This window comes from Cervus elaphus, chromosome X, assembly GCF_910594005.1.
Source record: "Cervus elaphus chromosome X, mCerEla1.1, whole genome shotgun sequence".
Lineage (NCBI taxonomy): Eukaryota > Metazoa > Chordata > Mammalia > Artiodactyla > Cervidae > Cervus > Cervus elaphus.
In genome coordinates this window covers 179,118,549-179,146,513 of record NC_057848.1, presented here as the reverse complement: position 1 = coordinate 179,146,513, position 27,965 = coordinate 179,118,549, and the positions used below count along the sequence as shown (strand labels likewise).

Genomic DNA, 27,965 nt, shown 5'->3' with positions numbered 1-27,965 from the left:
GTTCCCTGGCATCCAGCTTGTGGGGTCAGCAGTGACGCCCTGGCCATCCGCCCAGGCTGCTCACGGACTGGTGAAGCCCAAAGCTAAGAGAGCCGAGGTCCCTCCAAGCCAGACTGGCAGGGAAGGAAGATGTGTTCCCAGAGGGGTGAGGGCTATCGTCTCCTGAAGGAATACGCCAATGGCTTCATGGTCTCCCAGGTAGGAAGAGGCTCCACAGGCCGGGGTTCTGTTCCCGGGAGGTGAGGAGGACGACAGGGACTCAGTGCTGAGTGAGGACGGGGTCTCCTCCGGGGGTTGCAAGAGTGTGCTGGAACTCTGGGCGTGTCCACGGGCAGAAGCTTGGCCATCAGGTCCTGGGGCTCTTCTAGGGATGTGTTGACCCTCGTGGAGTGGCGTCTCAGAATGACATTTGTAGGGGCTTCCCTGGTGGTTCATTTGGTGAAGGATCTGCCTGCAATGCAGGAGGTCCAGGTTCCATCCCTGGGTCGGGCAGATCCCCTGGAGGAGGAAATGGCCACCCACTCCAGTATTCTTGCCTGGAGAATCCCACGGACAGAGGAGCCTGGTGGGCTGCAGTCCCTGGGGTCACAGAGAGTCAGACATGACTGAGTGACTAACACTTTTTTCACTGTTAGTGAAACAAGGGTTCATGCCATCTTACTAGAATAAAACAATATAAACCGAGTATTCATAAATAGCATCTCAATAGAACAAAAGGTGAATCCAACGTTGAGAATAAAACTTAATAGAATTTGAGCAGAACAGCAGACTTAATAAAATCTCGGATGGGTTGGGAGACTGCGATTGAGACATATACACTGTTGATCGTGTGTATAAAACAGATGCCTAATGAGAACCGACTGTAAAGCTCAGGGAACTCTGGGTTTTGTGGTGACCTACACTGGAAGGAAATCCAAAAAAAGAGGGGATATATGTATAAATGACAGCTGATTCCCTTTGCTGTCCAGGAAAAACTAACACAACGTTGTAAAGCCACTGTACTCCTGTAAAATTAACTTTAAATATTTCAATAGAACAAGAGTGAATCCAGTGTGAAGAGAATAAAAGTAAATACAACATGAGTAAAATGAGAGACTGAATAAAACTCAATAGAAGGACGTCCCTGGGGGCCCAGTGCCTGAGACTCTGCGTTCCCAACCCAGGGGCCCCGGGTTCAACCCCTAGTCGGGGTTCAACCCCACATACCACGACTAAGAGCTGGTGGAGACTAATGAATAAATAAATAAAAATAATTAAAAAACTCAATAGAATAAAATCTGAATACAACCTTAGTAGACTGAGTTCAAAACATCTCACTCGGACAAGAGGGATTGCAACTTTCCTATAATAAGAGTTAATACAACCTCAGTGGAAATGCCAATGCCATGTTAGTCGGATAAAACGTAACACAAGCTCAATGGGACCATTGATAAAAATCTCGATAGAAAGAGAGCGCACCCAGCTTTCAGAGAATAAAACATACTACAGCCTTACAGAAGAAGAGTTGATACGACATTGGCAGACTCAGAGCAGATACCATCTTAATAGAATATGGCTGAATACAACCTTCGTACGAGGAGAGCTAATAAAATATGAATAGAAGAAAACCTGAATGCAATCTAAATGGGGTGAGAGTTTATAATAGCTCAATAGAATAAGAGTGCACCCAATGTTAAGGCAGGAAAATGTACTACAATCACACAGAATAAGAGTTCATAAAATCTTCATACGTAGAGAGTGAATGAAACCCGAATACCGGGGCTTACACAATCATAGCAGGTAAGTGTTAGTCACTCAGTCGCGTCTGACTCTGTGACCCCATGGACTGCAGCCCGCCAGGCCCCTCTGTCCATGGGATTCTCCAGGCAAGAATGCTGGAGTGGGTTGCCATTTCCTCCTCCAGGGGATCTTCCCAACCCAGGGATCAAACCCAGGTCTCCTGCTTTGTCAGGCAGATCCTTCACTGTCTGAGACACCAGGGAAGCCCCAGGTGTGCTTGTCCGTGGAAAGCCTTGAACAAAGAGTAAATAAAACCTGAATACAGGAGCTTGCGCAATTACAGCAGAGTAAGAGATCATGCCAACTCCACAGAACAAGAATCAGCGCAACTTTAACAGGGTGAGAACTGATTCCATGTTAATAGAATACGACTGAATACAACCTTCGTGCAAGGAGAGTTAATAAAATCCTAATAGAAAAAGTATCTGAATGCACTCCTAATGGACTGTTCATGACGTCTCAATAGAACAAGAGAGATTATAACTTAATATAATTAGAGTTAGTATGAAGCTCACTGCAAGAGCTGATACCATCTTAAGAGGATAAAGCTTAATACAATCTTAACATAGTAAGACTTTGAGCGACCTATTAAGGATAACAACTAATAGAACCTTAAGAAGAGTAGATACAATCTTAACAGAATAAGAGTTAGTACAGTCTTAATAGGAATGGATACAGTCTTTTTAATGTAAACAGTTAATTTTATATTGGGGTATAGCCGATTAACAGTGTTCAGATGGGCAGCAAAAGGGACTCAACTATACACACACATGCATCCTTTCTCCCCCAAACTCCCCTCCCATCCAGGCTGCCACGTGACATTGAGCAGAGTTCCCCGTGCTGTCCAGCAGGTCCTTGCTGGTTCTCCATGTTAAACACAGCCGTGTGTCCATGTCCATCCCAGACTCCCTGACTGTCCCTTCCCCCATCCTTCCCCCTGGTGACCATCAGGTTATCACAGAGTATTGAGCAGAGTTCCCTGTGCTGTCCAGCAGGTCCTTGCTGGTTCTCCATGTTAAACACAGCCGTGTGTCCATGTCCATCCCAGACTCCCTGACTGTCCCTTCCCCCATCCTTCCCCCTGGTGACCATCAGGTTATCACAGAGTATTGAGCAGAATTCCCTGTGCTGTCCAGCAGGTCCTTGCTGGTTCTCCGTGTTAAACACAGCAGCATGTCCATCCCAGACTCCCTGACCATCCTTTCCCCCGCCAACCATAAGTTCATCTTCTAAGTTTGTGAGTCTCTCTGTGTTCTGTAAGTTCTTCTGTGTCATTTCTTTACAGACCCCACATATGAGGGATGTCGTGTGATATCTCTCCTCCTCTGTCTGACTCGCCCTCCTGAGAGTGTGAGTCTTCTGAGAACTAAAGCTGACCCTGGCTTCTGTCATTGCCCCGAGGTCCTCTTTGCTGCCTGTGAGCTGGGGGTGTTTGAGCTCCTGGCCGCGGCCCCGGAGCCCCTGGACTCAGCGGCAGTGTCTGCACGGCTGGGCGCCAGCCCCCGGGGGACAGAGCTGCTGCTGGACGCCTGTGTGTCCCTGAAGCTGCTGCAAGCGGACGTGAGCGGAGGGAAAGGTAAGCGCCCTGGCTCTTTGGAAGAAGGCATTTTCAGGGTGCACCCTCAGCACAGTTTTCTGCCTTTTTTTTTTTTTTGTCCTGGAAAGAGCCACAGAGTAAGTCTTCTCAGCCTGGTGGCCCGGCCACGGGGTCTCTGCAGATGACACCATCTCCGCCTTGGGAGCATCAGAGCTGCTGGAGGCAGACAGGTGGGCAGGGATGAATCCTAATAAAGCTTTATTGACCAAACAGGTGGTGGAACAGGGTTCCAAGAAAGCTTTATTGATCAAACAGGTGGTGGAACAGGGTTCTAGTAAAGCTTTATTGGCCAGGCAGGTGGTAGAACATGGTTCCAATAAAGCTTTATTAGCCAGACAGGTGGTGGAATAAGGTTCAAGGAAAGCTTTATTGACCATACAGATGCTGGAACACGCTTCCAGTAAAGCTTTATTGTCAACACAGGTGGTGGAACAGGGTTCCAAAAAAACTTTATTGACCAAACATGTGGAACAGGGTTCCAGTAAAGCTTCATTGGCCAAACAGGTGGTGGGACAGGGTTCCAATAAAGCTTTATTGACCAAACAGGTGTTGGAACATGGTTCCAATAAAGCTTTCTTGACCAGACAGGTTTGGAATGGGGTTCCAATAAAACTTTATTGATCAGGCAAAGGATGCAACAGCGTTCCAATAAAGCTTTATTGATCAGACAGGTGGTGGAACAGAGTTTGAATAAAGCTTAATTGGCAAAACAGGCGGAGAAACAGGGTTCCAGTAAAGCTTTATTGGCCAGACAGGTGGTGGAACAGGGTTCTGATAAAGGTTTATTAACAAAACAGGTGGTGGAACACTGTTCCAATAAAGCCTTGTTCACCAGAGAGGTGGTAGACAGGGTTCCAATAAAGATTTATTGATAGACAGGTGGTTGGAACAGGGTTTCAATAAAGCTTTATAGACCAGACAGGTGGTGAAACAGAGTTACAATAAAGCTTTTTAGCAGAGCAAGTGATGGAACAAGGTTCCAATAAAGCTTTATTGACAAAAACAGATGGCCGAAACCTGTTACCAAAGTTGGGTTGTCATTTGCTGACTGTGGATCAGGAGGCTTCCACTGGCTGGTGTTTGCACTGAAACCCTGATGAAATATCCAAGGAACAAGACAGAAATGTGAGCAAAAAGTTACATGGGAGTAATTTTCCCATCATGCTCAGGTGCTTCATTTCAAGGGTCGCCCTTTGTGTTAGGATCACATTCTTGTTTTGGTGTTGAAGCTGCTTTTCTCTTATGGAAGATGTTCCTTGCCAGTTTTTACTTTTAATGCCCTTTCTTTGCAAAATTTAAAATTGTAAGTCCTATCTCAGTCACTCAGATTTTTTTAGAATCTTGAGAGTCCGTGAAATTGCAAAGTGTAGGGACCACTGCCTGACAGAACAGGAGTGGGTGGGCGGGCAATGGTAGGGTCGGGTGATGGGCTTTCTTCTTGAAGCAAGGACTTGCGTCCCCGCTGGATTTACCGGGTGCAAACAGCGAGGGTGTGTAAACTTGAACAGGGGGACATTGTTTGGGGGTTGACGGTGCTCAGATGGCTGGGGGCTTGGGAATCAAGCAGTCACACCCCCATGAGTAAGCTTTGCAGCCCCGTCCCCGCCCCTGCACTGGCAATGCTGACCTTGAACCCCCCGCGTGGGCTGCGGTCAGGCCAGGACACACGTGTGGAGGATGGCGGACGTTCAAGGGGAAGGTCCTGGGGGCGGGAGGCGCCGGCTGCCCCTGCAGACCCTCGGGTAGGCACGTCAGCATGCGGGCTACCCTGCCGGCCCGGAGACACTGGGATGCTCGGCTCAGAGACCAGGTTACAGGACCGCCTGCTGCAGCTCTGTCTCCCTGGGAACCCCTTGGAGCCCCCGCAAGCATTCGGCAGGTACAGATTGTGCAGAAACAGTGAGTGGATTCAGTTCGGTGCAGTCGCTCAGTCGTGTCCGACTCTTTGCGATCCCACAGGACTGCAGCAGGCCAGGCCTCCCTGTCCATCACCAACTCCCAGAGTTTACTCAAATTCAAGTCCATCGAGTCGGTGATGCCTTCCAACTATCTCCTCCTCTGTCGTCCCCTTCTCCTCCCGCCTTCAATCTTTCCCAGCATCAGGTCTTTTTCAAAGTGTCAGTTCTTCACATCAGGTGGCCGAAGGATTGGAGTCCCATGGACCTGTATTACATGTAGTCCACGGGGTCGCAAAGAGTCAGAGGCGACTGAGGGGTCGAACGACACTGGGGCTCACTGAGCCTTTCCATTTGCCACATCAGATCTTTCCGTGGGATTTACAAAAGCGGAAGGCAGCAGGCAGGGTGGGAAGCCACTGCACCACAGGTCGGCCGGTCCTTCGGGATGAGGCTTCAGCTGTCGCGGTTCCGACAGTCCCAGGCGAGAATCATGTTTCCATCAGGATGTTGCCAGAATCGCTGTTGGCATCTTGACGACGCCTGGGTGTCTAACGTTTTTTTTTATTTTTCCCCTCCGATCTATTTGTTTTCAGCTGTGTATGCAAACACGGAGCTCGCCAGCACCTACCTGGTCAGAGGCAGCCCCAGGTCCCAGCGGGACATGCTAATGTACACGGGCAGGACCACGTACGTCTGCTGGGGCCACCTGGCCGAGGCGGTCAGGTGGGTGTCGGTCACATCCCTGGGTCCCCAGGGCTGCCTGCGGGCTGGTTTCAGGGCGTCCCAGGAGTCACCATGTTAGGCTTCTTATAGCGCGGGTCTCCAAACTCCCAGCTCTAATGCCTGATGATGTGAGGTGGAGCTGATGGAATAATAATAGAAATAAAGGGAATATTCACTGGAAGGACTGATGCCGAAGCTGAAACTCCAATCCTTTGGCCACCTGATGCAAACACCTGACTCCTTGGAAAAGCCCCTGATGCTGGGAAAGATTGAAGGCGGGAGGAGAAGGGGGCGACAGAGGATGAGATGGTTGGATGGCATCACCGACTCTGTGGACATGAGTTTAAGCAAGCTCCGGGAGTTGGTGATGGACAGGGAGGCCTGGCATGCTGCGGTCCATGGGGTCGCACAGTGTCGGATATGAGAGAGCGACTGAACTGAATGGAACCGCAAACTAGAAAACGATTCCTGAGTAGTCTTGGGTTACTCATTTCCGGCTGATGCCACCGGTGGTGCCAGGGCAAGGTCTGTGAGCACAAGGGTGAGTTAACGGTGTGCAGTGGAGTCTCAGGGCCCGAGTGACGGTCTCCTCCTTGTTTTCAGGGAAGGGAGGAACCAGTATCTGAAAGCCTTTGGGATCCCGTCCGAGGAGCTCTTCTCTGCCATCTACAGGTCACGCCGCCCACCCACCCGGATAGCGTCCTGCTTGGCGTCATGTTTTATGATTAAATTTGTGTGTTTTTCATTGAACGATAACCACTTTGCAGTATTGTGTGGGTTTCTGCCAGACATCGGCATGAATCAGCCATCGGTTTACCCACATCCCCTCCCTCCTGAAACTCCCTCCCACCTCCCTCCCCATCCCACCCCTCAAGGTTGTCCCAGAGCCCCGGTCTGAGCTTTCTGAGTCATCCCGCAAATTCCCATCGGCTGTCTGCGTCACGTATGGTGACGTATGTTTCCATATTACTCTCTCCACACCTCCCACCTCCTCCTTCTCACTGCCTCCCGGGGTCCGTAAGTCTGTATCTCCACTGACGCCCTGCAAACACGTTCATGAGTACCGTCTTTCTAGATTCCGTTCATGAGTACCGTCTTTCTAGATTCCATGTGTATGTGTCAGTATACATATTTGTTTTTCTGACTTGCTTTCCTCTGTGTAGCAGGCTCCAGGTCCATCCACCTCATTAGAACGGACTCAAAGGCACTCCTTTTCATGGCTGAGTAATATTCCATTCTATATATATGTACCACAAATTCTTTATCCATTTGTCTGTCGATGGGCATCTAGGTTGCTTGAAATGTTACGGCAGTAGTGTTGATTTACAATGTTACATTATGTTCCGCTCTACAGTAAAGGGATTCAGTTGTGCAAATATACACATTATTTCATTTTGTTCCAGCTGACTAATATTCCACCCTATGTATGTACCGTATCTTCTTTCTCCATTCGAATCTCTGTTGATGGGCATTGAGATGGTGTCCATGTCTTTGCTATTGTGAATAGTATTGAGATGAACCCTGGGGTGCACGTGTCTTTTCTAATTATGGTTTTATCCGGGTGTATGCCCCAGCAGTGGGATCACAGGACCGTAAGATAGCTCTATTTGTAGTTTTTTTTAAGAACATTCCATACCGTTTTCCATAATGCCTGGACAAGTATACATTCCCACCAAAACTGCAGCGGGCTCCTTTCTCTCCACGAGCTCGCCAACATTTAATGTTTGTAGAGTTTTCGATAGTGGCAGTTCTGACTGGTGCGAGATGATACCTGCTGTAGGTTTGACTTGCATTTCCCTAATATTCAGCAAATTTTCTGGTGGTTCAGATGGTAAGGAACCAGCTTGCAATGCAGGAGACCTGGGTTCGATCCCTGGGTGGGGAAGATCCCCTGGTGGAGGGCATGGTCACCCACTCCAGGATTCTTGCCTGGAGAATCCCATGGACAGAGGAGCCTGGTGGGCTACAGCCCACGGGGTTGCAGAGAGTCGGACATGCGTGAGCTACTAACATTGAAAATAGTTAGTGATGCTGACATCTTTTCCTCTGACTTTCTTAACAGGGTGTGAGCTAAAGGTACCTCTTGGCCTTGGATTCGTGCATCTCTGCCCAGTGTTGAATTCTTTCCGCTGACCACCCCCAGAAGACTTCTCGGAGGGCAGCTCTTTCATACTTAGAGCGGAGCGGACCTGGGGACGGTCACGGGCCCTTCGGCTCAGTCTTTAGGTTGTTGTTCCAAGCTCGGGCACGAGGTGGCAGCATTTCTCCATGTCCGCCTGTTTTTTTTTTTTTTTTTTGGTCTTTTCATTGTTACTTTGTATTAGAGTAGAATTGATTTTCCACGTGGTGGTTTTTTTTTTTTTTTTTTTTTCAGGTATTCGGGAGTTTGATTCAGTTACACATAGAGGTTTATTCTTCTTTGGGCTCTTTTTCTCAGAGAGGTAATTACATCATGCTCAGCCGACTTCCCTGTGCAATTCAGCATGGACTTTTTGATCATCTATTTCATGTATATGAGCGTGTATATGTTAATTCCTAACCCTTCATTTCTCACTTTCCCATACATTTATTTTTTTGATAGTCTTAAGTTCCTTTGGGCTTCACTGGTAGCTTAGCTGGTAAAGAAGCTGCCTGCCATCCAGGAGACCCCAGTTCTATTCCTGGATTGGGAAGATCCGCTGGAGAAGGGATAGGCTACCCACTCCAGGATTCTTGGGCTTCCCTGGAGGCTCAGCTGGTAAAGAATCTGCCTGCCATGCGGGAGACCTGAGTTTGATCCCTGGGTGGGGAAGATCCCCCGGAGAAGGGACAGGCTACCCACTCCAGTGTTCTGGCCTGGAGAATCCCACGGACTGCAGAGCCCACGGGGTCACAAAGAGTCGGACACAGCTGAGCACCTTTCACACTATAAGTTGCTTTACTCACTTTCAGAGTCTGGCCGTGTTGTGTAAATCAGCTCATTCACGTGAATACCTAGGCTCCCCCCATCATGGTTCTATAGCATCTGTGTTTCTCTGACTCCCGTCACTTCGTACAGTATTCGGCCGGCCCATCCATGCTGTTGGTAGCGGCGTTATTCCGCTCTGCTCCGTGGGTGAGCCGTATTCCTGTCTGGAGGTCTCCCCACCAATCTGCCTTCATTTTCCCATCGCTGGACGTTTCAGCGGATTCCGTGTCTTGGCCATTGTGGATTGTGCTGCCCCCCCAAAAACAGGACGGCACGTGTTATTTTGAAATATGACTTCTTTCCGGATCTGAGCCCAGAAGTGAGGTTGCTGGATCGTACGGTTTCTGGATGCTTACGTTTTGTGAGGAAGCTCCACGCTGTTTTCCACATTTCCTGCACCGGTTTAGCTCCCCACCAAGAGCGCAGGAGGATTTCGCTTTTCCTCCGCCCTTTGCGGCACTTTAGTCTTCGTAGATCTTACTGCAGAAGGCCATCCTGACCTGTTCGAGGGGATGCCTCATTGCACTTTTGAGTTGCCTCTCTCTAGTAATTACTGATGCTGACCATCTTTTCACGTGTCTGATGCCAACCTGTATGCCCTCTTGGATGAAATATCCATTTTGATCTTTGGCATCTTTTTTTTTCTTCTTCTTCTTGGGTTGTCTGTGTTGGTCATATTGAGATGCATGAGCCCTTTATAAGTTTTGGAGTTGAATTTCTTGTAACTGTCTTTCTTTGCAAATACTTTTCCCCTGTCTGAACACTGTCTGTTTGTTTCATTTAGGGTTTTCTCTGCTGTGCAAATGCTCTTCAGGTAGATGAGGTCTTGTTTTCTTCTTTTTGTTGACTGTTCATTATACTAATATACACAGTTCAGCTCAATCGCTCGGTCGTGTCCGACTCTTTGTGACCCCATGAACCGCAGCACGCCAGGCCTCCCTGTCCATCACCAACTCCCGGAATTTGCTCAAACTCATGTCCATCGAGTCGGTGATGCCATCCAACCGTCTCATCCTCTGTCGCCCCCTTCTCCTCCTGCCTTCAATCTTTCCCAGCATCAGGGTCTTTTCCAATGAGTCATTTCTTCACATCAGGTGACCAAAGTTTCAGAACTTCAGCTTCAGCATCAGTCCTTCCAATGAATATTCAGGACTGATTTCCTTTAGGATGGACTGGTTGGATCTCCGTGCTGTCCGAGGAACTCTCTGGAGTCTTCTCCAACACCACAGTTCAAAAGCATCAGTTCTTTGGTGCTCAGCTCTCTTTATGGTCAAACTCACATCCATCCAGAGTAGCTGTCACCGATTTACACTTCCAGCTTCGGAAGAGAAGGGTTCCCTTTCCTCCACAGCCTCTCCAGCGGTTAATGTCTGAGGGTTTCTGACAGCGGTCCTTCTCGTCGGTGTGAGGTGCTTCCTGGTAGGACTTGCTACACCCATTTTCCTAACATTTAGCCTTTTTGACATCATTTCATGTGATTTTTTCTGAAAGCGTGTGAGGTACAGGTCCCTCTTAAACTTGGCTTCGTGCATCTCCACCCTGGTTTTGAACTCTTGTTTGCTGACCACCCCGAGGGGAATTCTGGAAAGCAGTGGTTGTTTACTGACAGCCCTGAAGATCTTGATTAAGTGCCCAACACAGCTTTTAAGGTCACTGTTGGCGAAAACGGCCACAAGGCGCTTCCTCATGCCTCACTCCTTGGTTTTTCTTTTCTTGTATTCATTGCTACTTTACACTGGAAAGTGAAAGTGTTAGTCGCTAAGTGGTGTCCGACTCTCTGCGACCCCGTGGACTGCAGCCCGTCAGGCTCCTCCGTCCATGGGGTTCTCCAGGCAAGGATACCGGAGTGAGTTGCCATTCACTTCTCTAGGGGATCTTCCCGACCCAGGGATGGAACCCGGGTCTTCTGGGGTCTTCCTGACTCCGGGATGGAACCTTGTGGGTCTCCCGCATTGCAGGCAGATTCTCTACCATCTGAACCGCCAGGGAAGCCCGTATCTTACAGTGGAGCAGAGCTGACTCCCCGTGTTGCATTAGTTTCGGGGGTACGGGAACTTGATTGGTTTATACACAGACATTTGTCTCTTCTGTCTCAGGCTCATTTTCCCATCTAGGTAATTAGCGTCTGTTCAGCAGAGTTCCCTGTGGTATTCAGTATGTGTTTTTGATCATCACATCATATATAGGAACTGGAATATGTACATTCCAAACTCTTGAATCACCCCATCCCCATTACAGCTTGTGTGTGTGTGTGTGTGTGTGTGTGACACTTATAGATAACTTTCCTCCATTTCAGAGTCTGTCTCCGGTGTGTAATTAGTCCATCCTCATGAATATCTAGAATCCAGGTGCCGCTTACACCTCCGGACGTTTGTTTTCCTGTCTCTGAGTTCCTGCAGTCCCCGCGTGTGACGATCACTCGGCCGATGGATGCCGCTCTCATCGGCCTTATTCCGTCCTGCTGCGTGGCTGAGTCGTGTTCCAGGGGAGAGGTGGACCCCACTCTGTCTTCATCTTCCCATCGGCGGATGGTTTGGTCGATTCAGTTTTGCGGCCGTTGTAAATCACGCTGTCCTAAAGACAGGGATGCACGTGTCATTTCGAATTGTGATTTTTCTCTGGATCGAAGCCCAGAAGTGGGGCTACTGGATCATATGTCTTCTGCATGGCTAGTGCTCTAAGGAGGCTTCATGCTGTTTTCCATGGTTTCTGCCCTGATTTAGTCCCCTAGCAAAAGTGCAGGAGGATTCCCTTTTTTCCCTCCACCCTTTGTTAGCACTTATTCTTGGTAGGACCTCTCGATGATGGTCATGCTGATCGGTGTGAGGAAATACCTCATTGTCTTTGCGTAGCTTCGCCCTAATAATTAGTGATGCTGAGCGACTTCTCGTGAGCGGAATGGCACTGTGTATGCCTTCTTGAAAGGAATATGTATTTTTATCTTTGGACCTTTTTTATCTGATTTTTTTTTGTGTGTGTGTGTGGTTTTGATATAGAGATGTGTGAGTTATCTGTAGCAATTGGAGGTGAATTTCTTGTGGGTATCTTGGTTAGAAAAGCAATTTTTTTTCCCCATTCTGAGAGTCTCTTTCTCTATCTTTTGGATATTGTTAGTTGTGAAAATGCTTTTAAGGTCTGTGCCCGCATGCTTTTTTCTTATTTTTGGTTCATTTTTCATTGTCTGTGTGGTGGATCCAAATGAGCATCTTACGATTGTTCAAGAGGGTTGTGAGGTGAAACTTGCCCAGTCGTGTCCGACTCTTTGCGACCCCATGGACTGCAGCACACCAGGCTTTCCTGCCCTTCACCATCTCCCGGAGCTTATTCAAACTCATGTCCATGGAGTTGGTGATGCCATCCAACCATCTCATCCTCTGTCGTCCCCTTCTTCTCCTGCCTTCAATTTAAAGACAGTAAACACAGCTTTTATATTTGTCATTACAAAACCCAGCCACGAGGTCTCAGCATTTCTCCATAAACTTTTTTCCTGTTTTGTTTGTAGTAGAAATGCTAGTTTACATCGGACAACACTTCATTTGCTGATGTTGTTTCATTATACATAGGTGTTTATCTCTTCTTTCCCACCCTCCACCCCCACCCCGTGTAGGTGATTAGACTATGTTCAGTAGATGCTGTCTTGCTATTCAGGAGGTCATGTTTGATCATGTGTTTAATTATATTAATCTGGTGGCTCGGTGGATAAAGAATCTGCCTGCAAAGCAGGAGACGAGGGTTCGATCCCCGGGGTGGGAAGATGCCCTGGAGGAAGGCATGGCAACCCACTCCAGTATCCTTGCCTTGAGAATCCCACGGACAGAGGAGCCTGGTGGGCTACAGTCCATGGGACCGCAAAGAGTCAGACGTGGCTGAGCCACTCAGCATGCACAAATCTGTGTGTTAATAGCCAACTCTTGATGGATCCCTCATCACGAACTTTTTTTTTGCCTTTATAAACATAAGTTTCTTTTCTCTGTTCCAACCTCTGTCTCTATTGGGTGAAGCATTTCATTTGTATCCATTTTTAGATTCCAGCCACAAGTGGTCTCCTATGATACTCACTTCGCCCTGTCTCCCTTGCTTCTCTAGGTCTGATCATCTCTGCTTCCTTCTCTCAGACTGGACATGGCATTCTCTCCTGCTCGTTCACGGCTGAGTTAATGGTTCATGGTGTCTGTGTGGCCCACCTTCTTGACCCGCTCACCTGTCCCGAACAGTCGGGCCGTTTCCGTGTCCTGGTTATTTTCCTGGCGCGGCTGTAATCTCCTGAGTGTACGTGTGTTTTGAAAACCCTGGGGTTTCTCTGGCTCTGTGCCTGTGATCGGGGTGACGTGTCCTAAGACGCTTCTATGTCTAGTTTTCTAAAGGACCCTCATGCTCTTCCCCCTCCTGCACGGACCGTTTCCCATTCCCAGCAGCAGTGCGGGAAGGTGCTCTCCCCTCCACATCCTGTCTAGCATTTACTTTTGGAGTTTTTGTGAGATGCCCATTCTCACAAGATGGGCATGGTATACGGTGCTAAGATACCTCACCGGACTTTTAAGTGGCCTCCCTCTAATAAGCAGTGATGCTTAGCACGTTTTCATGTCCCTAATGCAATCTCTCTGCCTTCTCTGAAGACATACCCGTTCCAGTCTATTTCCCCTTTATTTCTTGTTTTTTTTTTTGTGTGTGTGTGTGTGTTTGACACGGAGCCCCCCAAGCTGCTTCTGTGTTTCGGACATGAGTTCTCCGTGGGTATCTTGGTTTGCAAAGATTCTTTGCGATTCTGAGCATCGTCTTTGCATGTCGGATTTCCCGTGCTGTGCAAATTCTTCGGCGGTGAACTAGATCCTGTTTTCTTACTTTTGGTGTAAATGTCGTTACTCTGAGTGGATGGCAAGGCTGGTCCTGCCTGTATTTTCCTCCAGAAGTTCCCAGTCTTCGTCCTCTGATTCCGATCTCGGTCTTTTCTGAAGTGCATCCTTGCCTACGGTCTTGGGGAGTGTTCTCATTTCGCTCTGGCTGTCATTGTCTCAGGCGCCCCGAAGCTGTCCTCCGCGGCGCCCGGCGCCTCTGTGGATTGCCTGCATCCCAGGAGGAGGGTCCCCTGCTCTTCCACCGCGTCTGCGGCGTTGGCTGTGTGCGGCGGGTTTGACCATGGCCATTCTCAGACGCGGGAGGTGATACCTCACTGGAATTTGATTTGCCTCTCTCTTATAATTCCTGCTGCTGAGCACTTTTCATGAATCTATCGCAACCTCTATACTTTCTTGGAAGAAATATGCATTTCCATCTTTGGCCCTTTTTCTTTTTTCTTTCACGGGTTGTTTGTGTTTTTGACATTGAGGTGCAGGAGCTGTTTGTACATTTTGGGGATGAATTTCTGGCAGGTATCTTCGTTTGAAAATGATTCCCCCCCACCCCCAATTTTAGGGCTTTCTCTTTCCTTGAGGATGTCCTGTCTGTGGAAATGCTTTTAAGGTTAATTAGGTCCTCTTTTCATTTCCAGTTTATTTTTCATTATTCTAAGTGAGAGTCGCTCAGTCGTGTCTGACTGTTTGCAACTATACAGTCCATGGAATTCTCCAGGCCAGAATACTGGAGTTGGTTGCCTGTCCCTTCTCCAGGGGATCTTCCTGACCCAGGGATCGAACCAGGGTCTCCTGCATGGCAGGTGGATTCTTTACCAGCTGAGCCACAAGGGAAGCCTGAGAATCCTGGAGTGGGTAGCCTGTCCCTTCTCCAGGGGATCTTCCGAAACCCAGGGATCAAACCGGGGTCTCCTGCATTGCAGGCAGATTCTTTACGAACTGAGTTACCAGGGAAGCCCCGTTGTTCTAAGGGGTGGATGTCAGAATGTGTCCCGCCTGTCTTTCCCCCAAGAATTTCACAGCACCTGGCCTTACATCTAGGTCTTACACTATTTGCAGATTCCTTTTGTGTGTGGTGCTGCGGAATGTTCCAATTTCCTTCTGTCTCTTTTTTAAATTGTTTGAGGAACACCCACACTGCGTCCTTACTGGCTGTCACCATTCACATGCCCAGGGGGTTAGGAGGAGAAGTCCGTTCCCTCCACAGACTCTTCAGCACTGAATGTTTGTGGAGTTGTTGACCCGGGCCGTTCTGACCGGTGCCGAGCGATTCCCCGCTGAAGTCTGGTTTGCCTCTCGCTGATAATTCCTGGGGCTGCGCGTTCTTCATCCCAGGAAAGTGGTTCAGGGCTACTAGGTACGCCTGATTTCTTTCTCCTTTTATGGCTGAGTCATGTTCCACGGTGTATATGTACCACGTCTTCTTTATCTGTTCCTCTCTCGATAGAGAGCTAGGTTGCTCCCACGTCTTGAATATTGTGAGTGGTGTTGCTATGATCATCAAAGTGCATGTATCTTTTCAAATTATCATTTTCTCCAGGTATATGCCTCGAAGGGACATTGCTGGGCCATCAGTTCAGGTCAGTTGCTCAGTTGTGTCTGACTCTTTGCGACCCCATGGACCGCAGCACACCAGGCCTCACTGTCCATCACCAACTCCCAGAGTCTACCCAAACTCATGTCCATTGAGCCAGTGATGCCATCCAACCATCTCATCCTCTGTCGTCCCCTTCTCCTCCTGCCTCCAATCTTTCCCAGCATCAGGGTCTTTTCAAATTAGTCAGCTCTTTGCATGAGGTGGCCAAAATATTTGAGTTTCAGGTTCAACATCAGTCCTTCCAATGAACACCCAGGATTGATCTCCTCTAGGATGGACTGGTTGGATCTCCTTGCAGTTCAAGGGACTGTCAAGAGTCTTTTCCAACACCACAGTTCAAAAGCATCAATTCTTCGGCACTCAGCTTTCTGTATGGTCCAACTCTCACATCCATACATGACCACTGGAAACACCACAGCCTTGCCTAAATGAATCTTTGTTGGCAAAGTAATGTCTCTGCTTTTTAACATGCTGTCTAGGTTGGTCGTAACTTTCCTTCCAAGGAGTAAGCGTCTTTTAATTTCAATGCTGTAATCACCATCTGCACTGATTTTGGAGCCTACAAAAATAAAGTCAGCCACTCTTTCCCCATCTATTTGCCATGAAGTGATGGGACCGGTTGCCATGATCTTAGTTTTCTGAATGTTGAGCTTTAAACCAACTTTTTCACTCTCCTCTTTCACTTTCATCAAGAGGCTCTTTAGTTCCTCTTCACTTTCTGCCATAAGGGTGGTGTCGTCTGCATTTCTGAGATTATTGATATTTCTCCCGGCAATCTTGATTCCAGTTTGTGCTTCCTCCAGCCCAGCGTTTCTCATGATGTACTCTGCATATAAGTTAAATAAGCAGGGTGACCATATACAGCCTTGACGTCCTCCTTTTCCTATTTGGAACCAGTATGTTGTTCCCTTCCCTAATATTTGACTGTGTTGAGATCATTTCATGTGACTTTTTTTTTTTTTTTTTTTTTTACTGAGTGCAAGTGAAAGGTACCTGTTGACATCGGCTTCGTGATCACCTGTCCGATTTTGACTTCTTGTTGGCGGGCCACCCCTAGGAGACCTCTAGGAGGGCAGTGGTTCTTTCCTTCCAGCCCCGCAGACCTTGGGAATATTACGTGCCCGTTAACTCAGCTTTGATAGTGGCAATTACCAAAGATGGCCACAGGGTGGCGGCATTACTCCATGCGATGCTTTTTCCTTTTTTCCCCCGTTTGTTCTTTAAGTTTCTTTATATTGGAATAGAGTTCACGATCGGTGTTGTATTTGTTTCAGGGCTACAGGAATTTGGTTCAGTGAGACACAGACGTGTGTATATTCTTTTCTTGGTTCCTCTTCCCATATAAGGTGATTTACTGTGTGTTCACTAGACTGCCCCCCGCTGTTCAATAGGTCCGTGTCCATCATCTGTTTAATACAGATTCATGCCGGGGAAAATCCCATGGATAGAGCAGCCTGGTGGGCAACGGTCCATAGGGTCACAAAGACTCGGACACGACTGAATCGCTTGAGCACGCTTGCCCAGGCTGTAATTTGTTATTAGCCAACTCAATTTTCCCCTTGTTCCTAACATGAAAAAAAAAAATTTTTTTTTTTATAATCATAAGTTGATTTTCAAAGTTTAGGTCTTCCCTGGTGGGTCAGACCATAAAGAATCCATCTGCAATGCTAGAGATCTGTGTTCAGTCCCTGGGTGGGGAAGATCCCCTGGAGGTGGGAATGGAAACCCACCCCAGCATTCTTGCCTGCAGAATCCCGTGGACAGAGGAGCCTGGTGGGCTACAGTCCATGGGGGTCGCAAAGATGCAGACAGGACTGAGCCACTAACGGTTTTGAAGTTTGTGAGTGTGTTTGTATTGGTAAAATTGTTGCTTTGCATATGTTTCTAGAACATACTTGGTGGTATAATATCTGTCTTTCCCTCTCTGGCTTCCTTTCCTTAGTATGATCATCACTCAGTCCATCCATGCTGTTATCAATGGCATTGATCCGTTCTTTTTCTTGGCTGAGTAGTGTTCCAGTGGAAAAGTTAGGCACTCGTTTGATCTGTCGGGAATGAGCGAGGAAATCCTTTCCACTTTTGGAGGTGGAGCGGGGCTGTGGAAAGAGACCAGCTTGGGGCTTGGCAGGCAGCTCTAGCGGGAGCGGTGGGTGATTCGTCAGATGATGTGTGACGTCAGAGGGGTCAGCCCGTGCTGGTGACTTGGTGACGGCGTGCCAGACGACGCTGATGGCTTCATGACTGTCTGCAGTGTGTGGGGGCTGCTCCCAGGGTGGGGCGGCAGATGCACAAAGGATTAAGGGGGAACGGTAGTCGCTGCTGAGGGTCCCGAGACCTGGGGCCTGCTTTGCGCCCCATACACCCTTCCGTGCCTCCCTACCTCCCCTCTGACTGCAAAACCACAGAGCAGCCTCCGCGGAGGGTGAGAGCAGAGAGGCGGCCCCCAGGAGACCCTCACCGGCCCGCTCCCCGCCCACCCTGCAGCGTCCTGGGCTCCTCTTTAGCTCTGTCGCCTCCCGAGAGCCTCCTCCCCGCTCCTCCCGGGACCCAGCCCCCCCACACCCATCTCCACCTCCCTGAATCCCCGTCATGCCAGCCCCTCCCCAGCCTGTGTGGACACCCCCCCGCCTCCCGCCTCCCGCCTCCCGCCCCCCGCCTCCCGCGTTGCACAGCTGACCCGGTGGCCTGGGACTCCCCCCCGGTGGGTGGAGGACCCGGGTCTTTGCTCAGCTCAGGCCCCCCCCCCCCCCGGGGCGTTGCTCAGGGTGACCCCCACCAGACTCCGCACGGTTCTCACGGGCCCATCTCGTCGTGTTCCAGGTCCGAGGGCGAAAGGCTGCAGTTCATGCAGGGCCTGCAGGACGTGTGGAGGCTGGAGGGGGCGAGGGTGCTGGCCGCCTTCGACCTGTCCCCCTTCCGGGTCATCTGCGATCTCGGGGGTGAGTATCCGCCCCGGACCTTGGGGCTGTGTTTGGAACTGTGTTTGTAGACCGTAACGCTTCCCCAGTGGCTGAGATGGTAAGGAATCTGCCTGCGATGCAGGATACCTGGGTTCAATCCCTGGGTGGGGAAGATCCCCTGGAGGAGGACATGGCAACCCACTCCAGTGTTCTTGCCTGGAGGATCCCACGGACAGAGGAGCCTGGCGGGCTACAGTCCATGGGATCCCAGAGAGTCAGACACGACTGACGTGACTTAGCATGCACGCACACTATATTGAGTAGAATTCCTTGTGCTGTAGAGTGGAAACTTCTCAAGCATCAGTGTGGTTTCTAGGAGCGTGTCCATGTCCGTCCCAGCCTCCTCATTTCTCCCTCCCCTCTTTCCCCTTTAGGTAGCTGTCTGTTTGTGTCCCGCATCTGAGGGGCTATTTCTGCTTTCTGCACGAGTTCATTTGTATCACATTTTGGGTTCCACGTATGAGGGACATCACGTGGTATTTGTCTTTCTCTGTCTGATGAACTTCACTTGGTACGATCATCTCTAGCTCCATCCACACTGCTGCAAATGGCGTTTTGTTCTTTTTCATGGCTTCGTAATATTCCGCTGTATATGTGTACCACATCTTCTCTATCCATCCCTCTGTCGACGGGCCTTTAGGTTGAGGTGATTTGATAAAAGCAGATTCCCTGACTGTGGGATGTTCATGCTGCTGGCATCTGGAGGGAGATCCCCATTTCTCACCCAGGTGTCCCCCGAAATGTTTCCCGTAGGGAGACATGGGCATGTCTTCTGTAGCATCTGCCCAGGGGCTTTGTCTGCCTGGCTGTTGTCTGTCCTTGGGAGGACAGACAGCCTGGCACGAGGGGAAGCCGTCAGGTCAGAGTCTACGTGGAAGGTTGGCGTGTGGGTTGGTCCAGCCGGGAAGATGCCTTAGATGCAGGGCTTTGTGGGTGAGCCTGTAACCATGGAGACCAGGCTGCGGGTACCGCTCGGGTCACAGTCCGTGTCCTCCTGCAGGCGGTTCTGGGGCTCTGGCCCAGGCGTGCGTGTCTCTGTACCCGGGATGTCGGGTCATCGTGTTCGACATCCCAGGAGTGGTGCAGATGGCGAGGACACATTTCTCAGCCTCGGAGGACGAGCGGATCAGCTTCCATGAAGGTGGGTGTCTGGAACACCGTCTGTGTCCACGGGGAAACAGATGGGTCCTGGCGGGCTGGGGAGATGGCAACAGTGGGCGCTCAGCGTGGCTTCCTGGATCGTCCAAATGCACCCCCTTAAAATGGAGCTTCCAGGGGGCTTAGTGGTAAAGAATCCGCCTGCCAGTGCAGAAGATGCAAGAGACGCAGGTTCAATCCCCGGGTCAGGAAGATCCCCTGGAGAAAGAAATGGCAACCCACTCCAGTATTCTTGCCTGGAGAATCCGCGTGGACAGAGGAGCCTGGTGGGCTACAGTCCACGGGGTCGCAAAAGAGTCCGACAGGAATGAGCACACAGGCATTTAAACCTAGAGCTGTGACGCAGGATGGATGGGAAAATGTGGGAGGGTATTGTTTTCTTGCGGTTAAGTCTTTCCCGACTGTTGCACTGGGTTCAATGTGTCTCCTCACCCAGAGTTTGTAAACAGGACTTTAGGAAATAAGGTCTCTGCAGATGTGATGGAGTGAAGGGTCTGAGATGAGGTCCTCCTGGATGGGGGTGGCCCTCAACCCAGTGACAGGGTCCTTATAAGACACAGAAGAGGAGAGACACGGACCCAGAGGAGAAGCCGCGTGGAGACGGAGGCGGAGACGGGAGGGAGGCGGCCACTAGCCCAGGGATGGACGCCTGGAGCCCCCAGAAGCTGGAGGGGGCGGGAAGGACCCTCCCCTGGAGCCTCTGCAGGGACTCAGCCCTGGGGCCCCTTGACCTCAGACGTCTGGTCCCCAGGGCTGTGAGGAAGGTGGATGTCCCGGTCTGTGGGCCTTTCTTACGGCCATCCCAGGAAACTCACGTAGGTATTTGCAACCAGCTCAGGTACGAGTGGCAATCAGGGACGTGGGTTGGAGGCAAGGTGAGGGGACAGTTACCGACGGAGAAGACAGAGGCTTCTCAGACGTCCCAAGGCTCAGAAACCACGGCAACTTTGCGGACCGCTGCCAGGGACTAGTGGCTGCCTTGGAAATGTGGGGCACGCCTCCCAGCTGCGGGCCGTCACTTAGGCACCAAGGTCCGACCTGCAGACACCCGGTACCTCCGTTGTGTAGACACAACTGCCCTGGTGGCCCAGTGGCTAAGGCTGTGAGCGTCCAAAGCAGGGAGCCCTGGTTCCACCCCCAGGGAGCCCTGGTTCCACCCCTGGTCCAGGAGCTAAGATCCAGCATGCAGCAAGACCCAGTGCTAGAAAGAAAGAAAGGGGTGGGGGAGGGAAGGCTGAGAAAGGGAAAAAAGAAGAAAGAAAAAGAGAAAAAGAAAAAAGAAAGCAGGAAAGACAGTACAGGTCCCACTGGTTTAAGAAAAAGAGAAGAAAAAGAAGCAGGCTTTGGAAGTTGGGAAAACTACATGGTCATGAAAAAGTGTTAGTCACTCAGCCGTACAAGTCTTTGGGACCCCATGGACTATAGCCCACCAGGCTCCTCTGTCCGTGGGATTCTCCAGGCAAGAAGACTGGAGTGGGTTGCCATGCCCTCCTCCAGGGGATCTTCCCAAACCAGGGATTGAACCCTGGTCTCCGGCATTGGCAGGCGGATTCTTGACCATCTGAGCCACCCAGGAAGCCCAGGAAGGTTGGGGACCACTGCTGTAAGGATGCTATTTACACGAGACTTTCTGAAATCAAGTGAAAATGAAACCGTTGTCCAGAGCTGATGCAGAAAGGGGCCCCAAAAGAAATGTCCCATCATTCATAATCGTCTCATCATCACGGAGATGTCTTCTGTTCTGAGCGAGGTCGGGAGGTCAGTGGCTGGGATTACCTGGGGACAGGTCTGTGTGGACAAGTGACCTGGCCACGCTGGGTGTAGGTGTCTTCACGAATTGACAGGCAGGCTGACAGGAGGCCCCCCCCCCCCGCCCCCGTGTTGCAGGGGATTTCTTCAAAGACCCCCTCCCGGAGGCGGACCTGTATATCCTGGCCAGGGTCTTGCATGACTGGACCGATGCCAAGTGTTCCCACCTGCTGGAGAGACTCTATCAGGCCTGCAGGACAGGTAGGTGGTGGGGATGCTGGGTGCTGGGCCTGGGGGTCAGCTTAGGGCGGAGTCACAGGCGTCTCGATGCGACGAGGGTTCGGAAACCCCATCACATGGACATAGACACGCCTCCGTGTGTGAGGAGGTCGGAGTTCCGGCCGACCTCTGGAGGCTGCCTGCCTTTTCCAGACATCACCACATCACGGGCTCACTAATATCGTCTCTTTTTCACCACTCTCTTCCATTTCCCCCCCCCCCCCAAAATTGCAGTTCTTGTATTATAGTGTCATTTTCAAATGTGAAGTTGTTCATGGATATTTGTGTCTAGACCCCTTCTGTGGGGGATCTCTTGAAAGTATATTGAGCAAAACTTTATTTATGTTTTAATGCATAGTGATGTTACTTGACAGTAACCTGAGTTTTTTTTTTTTTTTTTTGACTTTGTGTAGAGGGACGTTTGAAACCTTGGTCCTTTAAATTTACTTTTACTGATTCATTTCTTTAGCTGTGCTGGGCCTTAGCCACAGCACTGGAGATCTTCCATCTTCGTTGTGGGATATGGGATCTTTTTTTGTGGCTTGCAGACTGTTAGGTGTGGCAAGCAGGATCTAGTTCCCTGACCAGGCATGGAACCCGGGCCCCCTGCTTTGAGAGCACAGAGTCTTAGCCAGTGGGCCACTAGGGAAGTCCCTCATTGGACCCTAATATCATCATTATTATTATTTGTTTGCCTTGTTCCAGTCCATACGAGATATCATTTGAAAGGAAAAAAAAGCAAGGCTAGTACAAACAGGAAATTTGCCAAGGAATGGATATATATGTATCCATAGCCTGGAGAATCCCATGGACAGGAAAGCCTGGCAGGCTACAGTCCATGGGGTTGCACAGAGTCAGACATGACTCAAGTGACTCAGCACACATCACCTAAGCGACTCAACACACAGCACTCAAGTGACTCAGCACACAGCACTCGAGCAACTCAGTACACATCACTCAACCGACTCTGCACACAGCACTCAAGTGACTCAGCACACAGCCCTCAAGTGACTCAGCACACAGCCACAGACAGCTGATTCCCTTTGCTGTATGGCAGAAACTAATGCAACATTGTAAAGCAGCTGTACGTCCATACAAAATTAATTAAAAGAAGAAAAAAAATATTGAAAAGTTGCCGAGCAGGGTAGTGGCTGGCCTGCAGTTTTTCTGTTTAGAATGTGCATGGCTCAGCATCTCCAAGGTCACAGAAACTATGAGTTTTCCCTGGAGGTGATGCTGTGTGGGCTCTGGTTCACTTTCTCTGTTTTCAGCTCAGTCGCTCAGTCGTGTCTGACTCTTTGCGACCCCGTGGACTGCAGAACGCCAGGCCTCCACTGTTCATCACCAACTCCCGGAGCTTGCTCGAACGCATGTCCATCGAGTCGGTGATGCCATCCAAGCATACCATCCTCTGTCGTCCCCTTCTCATCCTGCTTTCAATCTTTCCCAGCATCAGGGTCTTTTCCAGTGAGTCAGCTCTTTGCATCAGGTGGCCAAAGGATTGGAGCCTGTGGACATATATATACACAAATCCCTAGGAGATGCAGATTTGATCCCTGGGTTGGGAAGGTGCCCTGGAGAAGGAAATGGCAACCCACTCCAGTATTCTTGCCTGGAGAGTCCCATGGACAGAGCAGCCTGGCGGGCTACAGTCCATGGGGTTGCAGAGAGTCAGACATGACTGAGTGACTGAACATGCACATTATAACACATAAAGCATGTTACATTTGCATTTAAACTTTATGTATGACTCATTTATTTTTAAACAATAAATGAATAAATGTATGTCAAGAATATAAAATAGTATTTATGTAATTTGTGTTATTTTTGGATATTCTTAAAAATAAATATTATGAAAAATGTTAAAATGCAAAAATTTTAAATATTAAAATACTATATATTTACAGTAACACTATATTACATTTGTGTATATAGTTACATTATGGGACGTGAAAATTGCTCAGTCGTGTCTGACTCTTTGCAACCCCATGAACTATACAGTCCATGGAATTCTCCAGGTCAGAACACTGGAGTGGGTAGCCTTTCCCTTCTCCAGGGGATCTTCCCGACCCAGGGATCGAACCCAGGTCTCCCGCATTGCAGGCAGATTCTTTACCAGCTGAGCCACCAGGAAAGCCCAAGAATACTGGAGTGGGTAGCCTATCCCTTCTCCAGGGGATCTTCCCAACCCAGGAAATCGAACTCGGGTCTCCTGCATTGCAGGCGGATTCTTTACTAACTGAGCTGTTAGGGACGCCCACGTATGTATGGGTACGTGTGTGTATGTATGTGTGTATTACGTGTGTTTGCATCTGTTTATATATGTGCATGAATATGTATTAACACACTCAGATGTCACGTGCGTGGTACAAACACGACCTTACAGATGGCTCTCGTCCCTAGCCAGCACAGCTAGGAGAACGCCCCAGAACTGGAGGCAAAGCTCTTTTCCTCATGTTCTCGGTGCTCGGAGGTCCCATCTCAGCCTCTCCCCATGAGCCTCCCACTGATGATCAGCCCTACTGTGTCTGCATCGTTGCAAATTACTACCAATAATGCCCGGATCTTACTCTGATGTCTGGGGGAGGGAATGTGGGCATTCCTAGCCACGAGATCCATTGTTCAGAAAGGACCTAAGACTCGGTGACTCTTCAAGGAAGCCAGGAAAAAATGGCTTAGGACGTGGCATTTGGTCTGAGAATCGGGTACGGAATAAAACAGGTCAGAACGTGTATAAAGTTTACTTCCATCCCTTGATTGGCACACTCACCTTTGAGCTTTCAGAGAAAATGACGTGACACATCGTTCTGTGGATTTGTTTCTGAGCGATGAAGTTAGAAAGTGAGAAAGAACAGTCACGTGTCGTTTCCCGGGTCTGCGTTCCGAATGATGCCTTTTGAGGTTGGCTGGTTCTTTTCCCCGCCTCCCTCCCCTCACTGCCTCCATCTTCACGTGATTTCTCCTCTGTCTCGTTTGTCTCCTCTCCTGTTTCTCATAAGGACCCTGTCCTTTCAGGGCAAGCCTCTCCAGTGTTCTTGGCTGGAGAGGCCTCTGGACGTAAGGAGCCTGGCGGGGCTACAGTCCACGGGGTTGGAAAGAGTCAGACACGACTGAAGTGACTGAGCGCTCACCTGGTTACACCCCATGTAGCCAGGAGGGGCGGACAGTGTGTGTATACACAGCCCTGCTTACTCGTGTGTACTGTCCAGCACCTACCGGCCACGGTGGCCTCTGGCACTGGAAGGAAATGGGATGATGGCTGTGTGTCCTAGGTCAGGGTCTGCCTACAGGGGGGGTCTGAGGTCAGGGGCTGTCCCGTGGGAGGTCCTAGGTCAGGGTTTGTCCCACGGGGGGTCCTAGGTCAGGGTCTGTCCTGCGGGGGGGGGGGGGCGGTCTGAGGTCAGGGGCTGCCCCATGGGAGATCCTAGGTCAGGGTCTGTCCCGCAGGGGGTCCTAGGTCAGGGTCTGTCCTGCAGGGGGGTCTGAGGTCAGGGGCTGTCCCGTGGGAGGTCCTAGGTCAGGGTTTGTCCCACGGGGGGTCCTAGGTCAGGGTCTGTCCTGCGGGGGTGGGGGGGTCTGAGGTCAGGGGCTGCCCCATGGGAGATCCTAGGTCAGGGTCTGTCCCACAGGGGGTCCTAGGTCAGGGTCTGTCCTGCAGGTGGGGTCTGAGGTCAGGGTCTGTCCCACAGGGGGTCCTAGGTCAGGGTCTGTCCTGCAGGTGGGGTCTGAGATCAGGGTCTGTCCCACGGGGGGTCCTAGGTCAGGGTCTGCCTACAGGGGGGGTCTGAGGTCAGGGTCTGTCCCGCAGGGGGTCCTAGGTCAGGGTCTGTCCTGCAGGTGGGGTCTGAGGTCAGGGTCTGTCCCGTGGGAGGTCCTAGGTCAGGGGCTGTCCCGTGGGAGGTCCTAGGTCAGGGTCTGTCCCGCGGGGGAGTCCTAGGTCAGGGTCTGTCCTGTGGGAGGTCCCAGGTCAGGGTCTGCCCTGTGGGGGATTCTAGGTCAGGGTCTATCCTGAAGGAGGTCCTAGGTTAGGGTCTGTCCTGCGGGAGGTCCTAGGTCAGGGTCTGTCCTATGGGAAGCTCTGGATTAGGGTCTGTCCTGTAGGAGGTCCTAGGTCAGGGTCTGTCCTGCAGGGGGGTCCTAGGTCAGGGTCTGCCCTGTGGGGGATTCTAGGTCAGGGTCTGTCCTGCGGGAGGTCCCAGGTCAGGGTCTGCCCTGTGGGGGATTCTAGGTCAGGGTCTATCCTGAAGGAGGTCCTAGGTTAGGGTCTGTCCTGCGGGAGGTCCTAGGTCAGGGTCTGTCCTATGGGAAGCTCTGGATTAGGGTCTGTCTTGTAGGAGGTCCTAGGTCAGGGTCTGTCCTGCAGGGGGGTCCTAGGTCAGGGTCTGCCCTGTGGGGGATTCTAGGTCAGGGTCTGTCCTGAAGGAGGTCCTAGGTCAGGGTCTGTCCTGCGGGAGGTCTCAGGTCAGGGTCTGCCCTGCGGGGGATTCTAGGTCAGGGTCTGTCCTGCGGGAGGTCCTAGGTTAGGGTCTGTCCTGCGGGAGGTCCTAGGTCAGGGTCTGTCCTATGGGAAGTTCTGGATTAGGGTCTGTCTGCAGGGGGGTCCTAGGTCAGGGTCTGTCCTGCGGGAGGTCCTAGGTTAGGGTCTGTCCTGAGGGAGGTCTCAGGTCAGGGTCTGCCCTGCGGGGGATTCTAGGTCAGGGTCTGTCCTGAAGGAGGTCCTAGGTTAGGGTCTGTCCTGCAGGAGGTCCGAGGTCAGGGTCTGTCCCATGGGAAGTTCTGGATTAGGATCTGTCCTGCAGGGGGGTCCTAGGTCAGGGTCTGTCCTGCAGGGGAGTCCTAGGTCAGGGTCTACCTTGCGGGAGGTTCTAGGTCAGGGTCTGTTCCCTGGGAGGTCCTAGGTCAGGGTCTGTCCTATGGGAAGTTCTGGATTAGGGTCTGTCTGCAGGGGGGTCCTAGATTAGGGTCTGTCCTGTAGGAGGTCCTAGGTCAGGGTCTGTCCTGAAGGAGGTCCTAGGTTAGGGTCTGTCCTGTGGGAGGTCCTAGGTCAGGGTCTGTCCTATAGGAAGTTCTGGATTAGGGTCTGTCTGCAGGGGGGTCCTAGATTAGGGACTGTCCTGTAGGAGGTCCTAGGTCAGGGTCTGTCCTGCGGGAGGTCCCAGGTCAGGGTCTGTCCTGCGGGAGGTCCCAGGTCAGGGTCTGTCCTGCGGGAGGTCCCAGGTCAGGGTCTGTCCTGCAGGGGGGTCCCAGGTCAGGGTCTGCCCTGCAGGGGGTCCCAGGTCAGGGTCTGTCCCGCGGGGGAAGGTGGGACATGCCCGGAGCTGTGTGCTAACCTGAGAGGCGGGGGTGCTGGGCAGGAAGCTGGGTGAGGAGAGAGTGGACAGTGGGTCCTGGATCTGGGCTGACCCTCGCTCAACCCCTCACCCTCCCCGCGGCAGGTGGCGGCATCCTGGTCATCGAGAGCCTCCTGGACGCGGACGGGCGGGGCCCCCTGACCACGGTGCTGTACTCGCTGAATATGCTGGTGCAGACGGAGGGCCGCGAGCGGACCCCCGCCCAGTACCGCGCGCTCCTGGGCCCCGCCGGCTTCCGAGACGTGCGGTGCCGGAGGACCGGGGGCACCTACGACACCATCTTGGCCAGGAAGTGATCCCGGCAGTGTGTGTGACCCCCTTCACGACGCAAATCCTGCAATAAAGAGATGGCATCGCTCATGCTTCTTTCTTGCCTTTTCTTCTTCTTTTCCCCCCTTGTTGTCTATCTATTCTACGCTTTTCTTGTTTTCCTGCCCCGTTGAGGGATGCCAGGTTTATGCCCACGGATGGTCACTTTGCGTTTCATCTTACTTTCTTTCATTATCCTTATTTTCATTTGATGCCAATCCATTCTATTTTGCTTCCTTCCTGTGATGGAGTGAAGAGTCTGAGATGAGGTTCCTCCTGGATGGGAGGTGGCCCTAAATCCAGGGAGAGGGTCCTTATAAGACACAGAAGAGGAGAGACAGGGACACAGAGGAGAAGCCACGTGGAGATGGAGGCAAAGATGGGAGGGAGGCGGCCACCAGCCCAGAGACGGACGCCTGGAGCCCGCAGAAGCTGGAAGAGGCAGGAAGGACCCTCCCCTGGAGCCTCTGGACGGAGCTCAGCCCTGGGACCCCTTGACCTCAGACATCTGGTCCCCAGGACTCAGGGAGGGTGGATGTGTGTGGTTTTAAGTCATGATCCCATTTGGCATTGTTTGTTTTGGCCGACCCAGGACACTCGTACACACGGAAGTAGATGGATAGGCACCCATCTCAAATTTTAATTTTGAAAAGACAGAAAAGAATTGCTGGTCTATTTTGCAGCATAGAGTCCAAGAAGTCTGTCACGAGGACGTTTAATATCTACTCTTTTAGCAACTTTCTGGTATACAATAAACATAGTGACATT

General features: G+C 50.9%; 1 protein-coding gene across 1 annotated transcript; it reads left to right on the top strand.

Moving 5' to 3' along the window:
• Positions 1 to 7: 7 nt before the first annotated feature.
• ASMT (acetylserotonin O-methyltransferase) lies at positions 8 to 27,965 on the top strand. The gene is made up of 8 exons (XM_043897034.1): positions 8 to 198; positions 3,181 to 3,355; positions 5,868 to 5,997; positions 6,601 to 6,669; positions 18,212 to 18,330; positions 19,352 to 19,492; positions 21,397 to 21,519; positions 26,973 to 27,965. The coding sequence occupies exons 1-8, from the start codon at positions 130 to 132 to the stop codon at positions 27,182 to 27,184; spliced, it is 1,038 nt and encodes a 345-aa protein (XP_043752969.1). The 5' UTR covers positions 8 to 129; the 3' UTR covers positions 27,185 to 27,965.